Below are 13,190 nucleotides of genomic sequence, written 5' to 3' on the forward strand. Positions count from 1 at the left end.
AAATGATTGATTTCAATAATTGGCTTAGTTTTTGGTGCCATTCAAAGGTGGGATGACGTGGTCAACAAACCTCGCTGCTTTGCTAGAGAAAGTTTGCACCTAGAATCACTAGGCTTTTGGCTACTGGCAGAGGCTCTTGCCTCCCCTATAGTGCCTTCTTTAGGCAAGGTCTGAAAAACAAAAATGCCAACGTGAAAATTGCCAACCATAACAAAATAAGAGTTATGCTGCTAAATGCTAGGAGCTTGAACCAAAAAACTGCACACCCTGGAAGCACTTCCATCACTGGAGAATGTAAATGTCTGTGCAGTCACAGAAATCTGGTTCACGGTCTCAAGAGAGTACCCCAACCTTGCAAGGCTACGATGCCTTCCACACCTTCAGACTGCAAAATGATTGTGAGAGAACCAAAGGAGGAGGCAGTGTTTGTATCTATATTAGGGATGAATTCACCCCCTGACTAGTTAGTCTGGATAACTCCATGGAGTTACTCTAAGTTCAGATTACTGTGGGTAAGACCCCCATTCAAGTCATAGGTAGTTACAGATCCCCCTCCATGGATCATGATGTGCATGAGGCTTACTTGACCAAACTGGAGTCAATCCAAATATTGGCAAACACTCTTGTCATGGGGAATTTCAATTATCCTATCATCAATTGGGAAACCTATTCTAGCCTTAACTCAATAGTGCAAAATTTCCTTGACTTTAACTCAAATGCCCTGGAACAAATTGTTCAAACCCCTCACAAACATGACAAACAAATGCACCACTGCAACTGTTGAACCCTCATTAGTCAAATCTGACCACAAATCAGTCACCTTTGAACTGGCACTAACACCAGAACTCACAAAGGGTGAAGTCAGACTAAAAAACTTCACCAAAGCAAACTATATCCTGCTATGGGAAGGTATAAATGCATTCCAAGCACCACCCCAGCTGGAAGTGATAACTTCACTAAAGCTTTCACCAAAGCCCTGTATAATCACTTGTATAAGTGTATAGACTGTGTTGTGCCAGAGAGAATCAAGGCCAGAGTCCCAAGGAAAAATAAGCCACCCTGGTGGACATCCAGCATCAACAAACTTTACAATAATTGCAAAACATTGCTGTCGAAGAAAACTAAGGCGAGGCCCCAACAATGGAAAAACATCCTCCTCAACTTCAACAGACAAGTAAGACAACATGTCAAATTCTCTGAGGATAACTTTGAGAAAAACTTAACAATCACAGCCAAGGATAACAATAAGGCCTTTTACAGTTGCATGCATGGCCTAAAAGGTAGGACCCAAGCATGTGCTGAACTAGTGACTAATGGTATCACACACACACTGATCCAGAAGAGATAGCAAACCTGCTAGAGGACAAATTTGGTGAAAATTTTTCTCCCTTATCCCCGACTCCCCACCCCCACCCTACATATCCAAAGAGCAGGTCATTAAAGCCTTGTCCAAGACAAAAAACACAGCCTCTGTGGGACCAGATAGCATCCCAAGCTGTCTTCTAAACGAACTAAAATATGAACTTAGCATCACCATTAAGTTCCCTGTTCAATCACAGCCTAACCACAAGCTTTGTTCCTATGGAATGGAGAACAGCAACAGTTATTCCCCTCCACAAAGGTGGTTTAGCAACAAACCCAGGGAATTATAGACCCATAAGTCTGACTAGACTCCTCTGTAAAGCCATGGAATGAATCATCATGGACCTCATAAATAAAGACATAGGTGACCTCCAAACCCTGGTTCCGACCCAGCTCAACTTCATCAGGGGCAGATCCTGCCTGTTACACCTGGTGGATTTCTTCAAGAATATGATCAGGGCCATTTTGGAGGGCATATGTGTGCATACAGCATACCTCGACTTGGCAAAGGCCTTTGGCACAACCCCACACTCTGGCATTATCGATAAACTTAGCAAACTGAATGTCAACCCCTTTGTTGTAAGATGGGTTCCCAACTGGCTCACAAACTGGTCACAAACTATCAAAGTGGGTGACTCCACATCAACCACCAGACCTGACACCAGCAGGGTACCACAAGGGTCAGTACATGGTCCCCTACTGTTTAGTATATATTTCTCATAAGTTCAGGCCAAAACTAAGGGGCTGTGTTTGACCAGGTTTGTGGATGACTGCCAACTGGGTGCAATTACTGAATCCCCAAATGTTGTCAGTATACTTCTAGAGGGTCTTATACAGACCAACGACTGGTGTCTTAATCACAGTCTCAAACTGAATGCAAAGAAATGCGTCATCATTCCTTCGGTAAAAAAATGAACCTTCAGACTGTACAATTAACATTAATACCCTATTTACCTACTTATTGGTAAGAGATCTGGGATCAGAAGTGTATTCTAGTCTTATCTCTGACCACCATGTGTCTACTTTAGTAAGGAAGGCTTTCTATGTAGCACACTTGATTAACAAAGGCATCACCTCTAGAGCAAAGGAGGCTATAACCCCTCTATACCTTTCACTAATCAGGCCCATAATTGAGTATAATGCCTGTACCGTACAAAGCACCTGCAGCAATTTGAGAGACCTCAGGTTTCTAACTAAGAAGATCAAAGGACTCCAGTACATGCCTTACACAGACCAACTAAAGTCCCTGTCACTATACTCGTTATCATATAGACTTAGGGGAAACTTTTGCCTGGCTTACAGAACAATCAATAAGCCAAACCTAATGAATTTGCTGCACATCCATAAATCAAATGTGACTTTCCCGATCCAGAAACCTAAGTGTGGCCTGTGACTTTAATAGGATGTGCTGAAGGGACAGATGCATCTCTTAGCGACTGCTACGTCTTTGAAATATTCATGTGAGGCAGAGCACCTCTATGACTGTGTTCAAAAGGGACCTGGCCGAGTAGATGGGACACAGTAAATTCTTACTAGGGATATTACTTACAACCCTCCTGGACATGGGTTGTCATTACTAAATACAATCCTGGGTATTGACTCAAATAACTATGGTATTACATTGGGATGAAATGGCTAGGCTTGAAATGACTTCTGGGTCAAAATCCTAGCAACCTCCTATGTTCCTATGAATTACTAGCTCTTAGTTCTCAATTTCTTAATTCCCATCAAGAGGGCTGAAATTAAGCTGCTGATCCATGTGTAGTCATCTTAGAAGTCTCCCTTATCCTTAGTTTTTGATCAAGTAAGGAGCCATTAAGGAGCTGTTGATATTCTAACTTGTGCAACATACTAGTTACTCATAAATAAAGCCTGTAAAACTATTTTTACTGCAATAAAAATCTCTTTAAACAAAGGCTAGGCTGTCTGCAGAATGGGTTCTGAAACCTTATTCGTTGGTCACTACTAAACCTGGTGGACATCTTTGCAAGGGTCACAAAGGCAGCAGATGAGGATAAAATGGTGCATGCTGCCTACCTTGACGTGGCTAAAGCATGTTATACAATACCCTACTCGATCATTGTCGATAAGCTTATTGAATTAGCCCCTATATAACATGCTGGATAGGCAATTGGCTCACAAATAGGACCCAGGAATTTGGGATTGGTGAAACCACTTCTACAAAGGGGATGGTCACTAGAGGAGTCATTCAAGTCCCTGCGATGATCCCATTCATCTTTGGCTTCTACTTCAGAAGGCAAGGCCAATTTCAATGACCATTAACTGACCATGTTTGCAGATGATTTCCTACTCGAAACAGTTAAAATCCCCCCAAGACACTAACATCCTACAAGAAAGTCTAACACAGACAAATGACTGGTACCAAAACCGCAGATTAAAACTCAATGCCAAGAAAATGCATAGTAGTACCCTTTGGAAAGTTGGCCACCCTTTTTAGCTATGTCACCGATAAAACACCCCTAAAAGTAGACCTAGTATCAGGGATTTAGGAACACATGTAGACAATAACTTGTTTTTGACCAAAGGAAAGGAAATCATTCTAATTTGCTGAACTTACAAGTAACGGCTTGGCATCTAGGGCCAGGGAAGTCAATGTGTTACTTTTATTGGCCCTCATCAAGCCTGTTATTGAGTATAATTCCCCCTTCATGTACCTGACCAGGCACATGCAATATCTGGAACATCCACAAAGGTTCCTCATAAAAAGAATACAGGGCATTAACTCAGTGTCCTGTGTGGATCAACTCAACACCTTATCTCCTATGCTCTATCTCCTACAGACTACTGAGAGGTGATCTATGCATGGTATACAAGGCATCCTTGGATATCCCGCTCTGATGGAATGTTTGCATATCTGCAAAACAAACACCATCCAAACTAATAGACCTAAGGATTTAAACTTTGTAACATGAATAGAACATGTTGGAGGGACAGATATGCTTCTCAAATAATTCCCATCCTTTGGATAGGCTCCCCATCCATGTAAAGCAAAGTCCTTCCCTAACCCTCTTCTTGTATAATCTGGCTCAATGGATTGGAAATCGAAAATTTGTCTTAACATAGACCTTTTTTTTTTTTAATAATGACCAAAATATCATAATTCCTTCCAGTTATTTATAGCTCGTCTTTTTCTGCAGTCACTTTCATTTCTTCTGCTTCTTTGACTCTGACATCCATCATAATTGCTTCTGTCCAGCACCTCATTTGTCCAGCAGTTCACTTCTGAGTCATCCAAATTAGCTGACTCTTGTGGTCCCATTTTTGTAACGCTCTCCTTGTCTGTCTCTGCTTCTGCTTATTTTTCTGTGTTTTTGTGCCTGAAACTCACTTGGGGAGGTTTCTGTCTTTTGTCCCTAAGACACAAGTCTTTCACCTGTTTCCCCACCAATATCTTGCCTCTCTTCTCAACTTTTTTTTAGCTGCCTTTTTAATTTTTTTTTTTTTTTTGCTAATCTCTTGCTGGTATGCACCCCCCCTCTGCACCTCCTGGTCATTTTTTCTTTCTTGCAGGGGTTTTGTCATCTGGTTTTGAACACCTTCCCAGTGTATATGATCATTTGTCCTACAACTAAGGTTGTTCTTCCGGTCCACGTGTCAGATATTTAAAATGTTGCTACCTATACTGTCTGTGATATGTTTATTTAAACCTTTGAACATCCTCCATATTGTACTGCCTGACCCCATCACTTCCCTGCTATACTTTTGGAATTGCAGGGTATTTCAATATGCTGATGTGCCATTCATTTTTAGTTCATTCAAGTTGGATAACTTTTAGTCTTTTTGCTTGCCCTCGTATTTCATTTTTAGAGCAAAGGGAGTGGAAGCATACCAAAAAGTGCCTGGGTCTGCTTTCTGCAGCCTCATGATGTAGTCGCACTTAGAATATCGTGTCTCTTGAGTTCCTAGCAGCACAACTCTTTCTGTAACAGCTGCATCTGCAGCTGTACATCAGGTTTTATCATAATTTTGTTGACAATCTTCCTTTTGTCGTCAGGTAATGAATTATTATTACATCAATTTGTTACATATTTAGAAACTACCACAGATTGTTTACAATGAAAGCTCTTCTGTATATAGTGTTGATTTCTTAGATATGCATCTTAGTATGGACTCTTTAGGAGTTAATACTGCATTACATCGTAAGGAATGTTGGAAGAATATTTTTTTATCGTGTAGGAGTGTGCATCTGAAGCATATTTTTCCCAACATTTTTAAAGGTCAATTTATCAGAGCCTCTAGATTATGTGCAAGGGAGGATGATTTCACTAAAACCACGGAGTCACTAAGTGAACAATTTTTAGTTAGAGGCTATGATAAAGGGTGTGTAGGTAAAATTAAAGGGGAGATATTAATTAAAAGATGTACAACAGCAAAACCACTTTATTCGTGTGACGGCAAAAAATGCTAGCTATTCATTCACGAGAGGTTTCTTCAAATCACAAAAATTGAGGTTTGCTACCAAGTTCACCAGTGATGTGAATTCTGTACGTGATTTGATACGTAAGAATTGACAATTCTTGATTGTTGGCAAGAGAACTGCTGATATTGTAGGATGCACACCTAGTTTTATTTTTAAGAATTGTTGCAATCTTAAAAATTTGTTTCATAATACAAGACCGTCATATCCTCCGATAACAGAAAGGATAGGTACATCTCCATGTCGGGCTTGTAGAGCTTGCCCCGTAATATCAAAGCATCAGACTTTTCAACATCCATGTTTTAATTTTATGTTTAAACCTAATCATTATGCAGACTGTCGAACAGCACATTGTCTGTTTGGCTAACTGAAACGCACTTGTTTTTATGTGGGAAAGACGGTCAAAAGGTTGAAAGAAAGAATATTGAGACATATGTATGATATTAAAACTAGGAATTTAAATAATGCATTGGCTAAACATATAAGTAAAAACTATTCCTTGTGCCATAAAGTCTGCTCTTCAAAATTTCCCTTAGAACTAGCCAGTTTTTTAGTTTTAGCACTCAAATCTGTTTCTTTGAGCTCAGCACTTATTCATAACTTGTAAGCACTAAATAAGCTACAAATTGCTACAGCACTCAACTTTCCCCACTTGTCTAGAGGAAAACAGTTTTTAGTACTTAATAAATAAGCACGTATCCAGGCATGTCTAAGGGTCAGCTCCCAGTGCTTTCTCCTGTCTACCTGATGAATCTTGTCATCTTGGGGCAATGTAGCAATTGCCTCATGTACACTGACAGCCCTCTCCTACTACCACCAAACACTACAACCTGTGAGAGATGCACTTATATAGCCAAACTGGAAACAAAGCTCTCTTCACCCAATACAGGACAAGACAGTCAAGAGGAGAAGGTAAACACTTGCACCACACCAACCTCATCACATAGTCACTCAAAACCTGCACCACCAAAACAGATGCATAGAAACACAAAACACACACCTACATTCACGGACGCTCTCCGTAAAATTCTGCTCAAGCAACAGAGACCTCCAAAGCAGAACTGCAAGCAACCTCCACCCCCAAACACAACCCAAATGACAGCCCACAAACTCAGTGTGCCACTCAACCACAGCCCATAGGGCATAACAACGAACCCAACACTGTAGTCATAGGTGACTCTATAGTCAGACACATGGATGTTCCACTCACCAGGATAAACAAGGAGAAAGTTACTGTCAGCTGCCTGTCGGGTACCAGGATCCGCCACATAACGCACACACTCAGGTCACTCCACAAGTACAAATATGACTCTGTCATTGTCCATGTTGGTGTGAATGACCTGAGATGTACCACCCTGGACTACATGAAAAGAGACTTGGAGGAGCTCTCCGATCTTGTAGCCCAGGCAGGTATGACCCTAGTCCTGAGTAGCATCCTGCCATCACCCAGAATGATACCACAGTAGAAGGACAAAATGATTGACTTCAATTGGCTAAGCTTCTGGTGTCAATCTAAGGGCATCCAGTATCCGTCTCCCTGGTATGACATGATCGACAGACCATGATGCTTTGCCAGAGATGGCCTGCACCTGTCACCCTTGGGATTCTGAATACTGGCTAAGGCTCTTGCCACCCCTATAGTGCCTTTTTTAGGCAAGGTTCAAATGACAAATTCACCACCATAACCGGTATAAGCAAGCAAAATCTGAGGCTAATGCTACTCAATGCTAGAAGTATAAACCTCAAAATGCATTCACTCGAGGCACTGCTTAAAATGGAGAACATCGACATCTGTGCAGTGACAGAGACCTGGTTCAAGGCTCCAGAGAGCACCCCTACATTACCAGGCTATAATTCATACCACACCTTTCAGCCACCTAACCTGGACCAAAACATTAAAGGTGGAGGTGTGTCCATATTCATTAAGGATATCCACACCTCCAGGCTAGTTGCTCAGCATAATTTTCCAAGAATTATCCAAGTGCAACTAACTCTGGGCAAGACCACAATCCAAATTGTAACTTGCTACAGATCCCCCACCATGCCCCAGGATTCCCACTCCTCATTTCTTGATACACTGGAAAATATTAGGGTACATCCCAACATCCTAATAATGGGCGATTTCAACTACCCCACCATTAACTGGGAAACTACTCATGTACCAACTCTTTTGCTCAACGTTTTCTGGAATTCATTCCAGTGCCTTGGATCAGCTTATCCACATCCCCACCAGGGGCAGCAATATCCTGGACCTAGGCATTACCAACATGGGCGACTGGTGTTCCACACCAGAGGTTAATTCCTTGTTGGTCAGATCCGACCACAAGCTAATCACCCTAGATATCTACATTCTGCCCCCACACCCATTAGGGAAACCACCCTAAAAAATTTCTCCAAAGCCAACTTCACACTTCTTAAGACAGAAGTGGCAAACTTCACAACACCCATGCAGATGGACAATTGAGGTACAACTACTGAATCCTACACAAATGCACTTTATAAGCACTTACACAAGTGCATGGATCGTGCTATCCCTAACAGAACCAAGATACTATCCTCCAAAAAAAGCAAGCCAATCTGGTGGTAAAATCCTATGATTGGAGGAACTCCCTGGTCAGCCTCAGTAAGAAGCTGAGATCCCTCATAAAATCCTCCAAAGCTAGTTACAAAAACAAAATCGCCACTGATTCTAAAGACAACCACAAAGCAAGCATTCTATAGCTATGTCAAGAATCTCAATGGCAACACTCAGATCTGCTCTGGGTTACAGCACAATGGCACTAAATATACAGAACCAACTGATATTGCCCACATCCTGGCAGATAGGTTCAGTGCTAACTTTACCCCCCGCTCACCCCTAAAGGACCCATCTCTGTACTGGAAGAATGCAAAGTTCATGTAATCACGGCTTCACAGGTAAAAACCACACTCTCCAAAGCCAAGAACACAGCATCCATAGGACCTGACAACATCCCAGGCTGCATTTTGCATGAACTACAGAATGAACTGGCACCCCACCTAAACACCATGTTCAATCATAGCCTCACCTCAGGCTTTGTGCCCACTGAATGGTGCACAGCAACAGTTAACCCACACCACAAAGGGGGAGCCACCACGGACCCCGGGAACTATCACCCCATTAGCCTAACGAGCCTGGTCTGCAAGGCCATGGAATGTATCATCATGGAACTTATAAACAAAGACACTAGTAATCTCCAAACTCAGGACCCCACCCAGTTTGGGTTTGTAAAAGGCAAACCATGTCTCCTAAACCTGATAGACTTCTTTGAAGCAGTCACCAAAGCCATAGACGAGGGTAAGGTGGTTCTCACAGCCTATCTAGATCTCGCCAAGGCTTTTGACACCATCCGCCACTCTGGAATTATAGATAAACTCACTGAACTAGGTATAAATCCCTATGTCACAAGATGGGTTGCCAACTGGCTCACTGACAGAACCCACACTGTGAAAGTAGCAGACACCAAGTCTGACTTCAGACCAGTGACAAGTGGAGTACCGCAGAGTTCAGTCCTCGGTCCTCTCCTGTTTGGTATCTACTTTTCTGAAGTACAGGCTAACACAGAAGGTCTTTGGCTAATGAAGTTTGCAGATGACTGCAAACTAGGAGCCATAATCAAAACTCCTATTGATGTGGACATCCTACAAAAGGGCCTCACTGAGACAGATGCTTGGTGTCAAAGCCATGGCCTCAAGCTCAATGCAAAAAAGTGCATTGTCATCCCCTTTGGTAAAAACTCTGTACCCTTGAGCTACCACATAGGTGATAGTTTACTTAACACTTAGACCTTGGGACACAGGTGGACAGTAGTCTCTCCTTTGATAATCACATTGCCACAGTAGTCAGGAAATCCTTCTACGTGGCACACCTCATCATAAAAGGTTTCTCATCCAGGAAAAAAGAGGTAATTATTCCCCTCTACTCATCACTCATTAGATCCATTATAGAGTACAACACCCCTTTTGGTATGTACCTCACAAGACATCTACAACAACTGGAAAGGCAGCAGAAATACTTCACAAAGAGGATTACCAGCCTCAAACAGATGCCCTATGCAGACAGTCTAAAAAAATCTCCAGCTTTACTCCATCGCATACCGCCTACTCCGAGGTGATCTCTGCCTAACATATAAAGCTATGTCAAACCCAGAGCTGTTGGACACGCTCCACTTAAAGAAATCCCAATCCCCCTGAGCTACACGCTCTAGGGACCTAAGCCTTGTCACCACAATAAACAGAACATGCTGGATGGATAGATTCCTGTCCCAGAGACTTCCCATACTCTGGAACAAACTACCTATCTATATCAAACAAAGCTCCTCATTAGCACTCTTCAAAAAAAAATCTGATGATTGGATGGGAAATAGGAAATTCACCCCAGGGATCACCTCTGTGGCTCTGCTCAACAGGAGCACATGAAAATAATTTTCTTGGATGGCGAAAGCCAGGGTACCTTTTTGGCTAGGCTTATATAGGCCCTAGGGCCAATAGCCTAGTACCTACCTATGAACCTATGGGGCATAAATTTTCTTTTAAGGTTCTACAACTACAGTGTGTTCAGGAAAGCATTAGGAGAGGTGACCTAAATAATCATATTGAGATGGATGAACTACAATGGATACTGAGGTTACAAGTCAATAAACATCCAGGTTTAAATGCCAATGTATGTTTGAAAGCCGCCCTTAAAGGGGGCAAGTTGAACCATTAATATGATTGGTTATTTCCTCTATGCTTTTACTTGATTTGTGGTTCATTACCTTTCAAAGAATTGTAATGATGAGTTTGTGTGGATCTGATGATATGTGACCCATATAAAAGCACTTATCCATTTCTGTTTTGCTGTTTTTAATAAAAGTGCATGTTTATAGCCATAGTAGCCTTATTCGTTTTTACTGTGTTTAATTGCTTTTATTTACAGCTTTGGCTTTTGTGTGTTGTTTGGCTTCCTTTTCTTTCATAACAGCTGCATTATAAACTGCTCCAGTTCACTGTCACCAACTCGATTGTTTTATTATCTTGAGCAATTGTCAAGATCATCCATCTTTTCTGAATGCCTTTTTATTATTTTTGTTAGTTCTTAAATTCCGTGGATCTGTTCATGCAACTCGGCCTTAATTGCTGTTTTGCCTTTTCCAGGTCTTGCATCTTTGCTTGTAGCCTTTCCACTTCTGTTTGTTGTTGTGCTGTTGCATATTTCTAGGTGCTCACATCCTGGCCTGCTGTGAAGTAACCATTTATAATATTGGGACTTGTGAATGATTGATTAGAAATCTGGAGTTGCATATATTAAGTCTGAGATTGCCATTTCTTGGTCTATTTCCTCTTCTCGGACTTGGCATGTATAAGCCTCTATGTGAGTATGTTTTGGGGGGTGGGGTTGCCCAACTGCAAAAGAAGTTGAAAGGAACTGAATGATTGATATTCATTCTTCTCCCATATTTTCCATCCTCTCTCTCTCTCTCTCTCTCTCTTTTTGTATGTCAAGACACCACAATCTGATTCTCTGTGTTTCAAAAGGGAGCCCTCTGTGATTGTCCTTTCAAACAAAATGCACAATTGCTTATCTTTATTTGCAACATAAGAGAATGAGGAGAAAGATTATTCTAGTACAAAAAACAATATTGAAAAAGCAGCCATCTGTTCATCCTATTGTTCCTGCTCGCTGATCTTTCTTTTTTTCCCCCCTAGGAAACCTGCTCTTATCCAGATTTATGCAGGCATGATCAAATGGCTTTAGGTTTGGCAATATCATGGCTGGGTTCACTAGCATGACAACCATCACCAGGACATGTTGTAATTTGCCTTGTTCATAAGTATTGATATGCTGTGTAACTGAGTTCCCCTCAACAGCCTCCCATCCATAGCAGTGTATCAGTTTAGGTCAACAAGCTGCCTTTTCTGTGAATCTGATAAGTTGCTCATCAGCTAAATAATTTGCATTTTATTAAAGTTGCATACTGTTTTGGTTCTATAAATTACATCTTTGGTGGTCTCCATCATCCACCTGATAATAAAAATGTGCTTTGTCCATAAGCAAATTATACAATCCACATTACAAAGTGCAAAAGTGCACACTGCTTGTGTAGTAGCTTAAAGGGTAATGCCACCAAGAGTAAACTCTTTCCCCTGTAAACACACAATTCATTGGTTTGTAAAGACAGTGTTATACCTGGGCATTTAGGGAAGCTCCTGTTCATGTAAACAGCTTGGTATTACCCAGCTCTCACCTCTCCCTTGTGTGTGAAGAGCATTTCTTAATCACGCTCAGTGGGTGCATAGTTGTAGCTCACAATGATGTTAACCACTACCATCTCCAATGGATATATGATTCACAGACCTGGAAATCTAATGGGGCAGGACAATAGATAAATTGGCAAGGGTGCACTGGGCCACAGTAATGGTGATGAGATGACTAGACCACCAAGGACTGCTGTTGTCTCATAATCTGTCTGGAAATTTCATTTAGTTTTATTTTCAGGACTGCAGACTTTCAAAATGGTGTATCAGAAGAGGGCAACATGGGAAACAATGCTTCAACTGCTTCTGTTCAGCAGTCCCTATATTTCCTCTTTGACTTCTGTAGTATATAATGCAGGGTGAACTCAACAGCTAACGTGAGAGGCCATGCTTTGTATCATTCCTACAAGCCATTTATATCTTCTTAGGGATGAGGAGAACCTGTAGAAAAGTAGTGTTTGAAGTATTCCTTGTCTAAATTTTCATTTTGTTCCTATTTGTAGTTGTTGTCATTTCATAGTTTTTGGCTGTATACTTAGCCCAAGTTCGTCCTTCTTTTGTTCTAGTTTCTTCTCATTGCCTTTTGATACTTTTATTTTGTGTTTGATACTGCTTCTGCCATTAGCTTTGATGCATATTTTCATTTACTGTGGACACAGTCTAGTTGCATATGTATACGTTTCGCTATTTTTGTGTTTTCTCAATAGAACTGGTATAAATACATGGCGAGATCAGCTGAGGCCAACACAGCTGCTGCAGAATTTAGCTAGGTTAAAAGGCGTCCCCCAACCTGCTTTCTTAGATGATGGAAACAGGATTTCCTACGGAGGAAAAGATTATACCCTGAATGAATTTGGTAAGTACTGCATGCTTTATTTTAAAAATGTAAAGTACGGAGAAAATTGTATAAAATGCTTTCATAGTTGGGATATCAGATGTCTATTACTAAAGAATTAAAGACATAAATATTGAATTTCCAGTTGTATATGTTTTAGCCATGCACAGTATTTGGGAAAACTTTAACTGAAGAAATGTGTGTGTATTTTTTGGACACATTGAACTGCAGGAAGCTAACTTTGCTTTACTTAATTGGCCAGATAAATTGCATTAGTTAGCTATGAATATGGCCAAGGAG

General features: G+C 41.2%; 1 protein-coding gene across 1 annotated transcript in view; it reads left to right on the forward strand.

The window, feature by feature from the left end:
• The window catches only part of LOC122788744 (myoferlin-like), a gene marked incomplete at its 5' end in the record, with an annotated part of 518,429 nt that overhangs the window by 340,131 nt on the left and 165,108 nt on the right, over nucleotides 1-13,190 (forward strand). Inside the window, 1 exon segment of the mRNA XM_044055638.1 lies at nucleotides 12,763-12,911. Coding sequence (XP_043911573.1) covers nucleotides 12,763-12,911 — 149 coding nt within the window.

Source organism: Protopterus annectens, chromosome 14.part0 (genome assembly GCF_019279795.1).
Source record: "Protopterus annectens isolate FY-2018-M chromosome 14.part0, PAN1.0, whole genome shotgun sequence".
Lineage (NCBI taxonomy): Eukaryota > Metazoa > Chordata > Ceratodontiformes > Protopteridae > Protopterus > Protopterus annectens.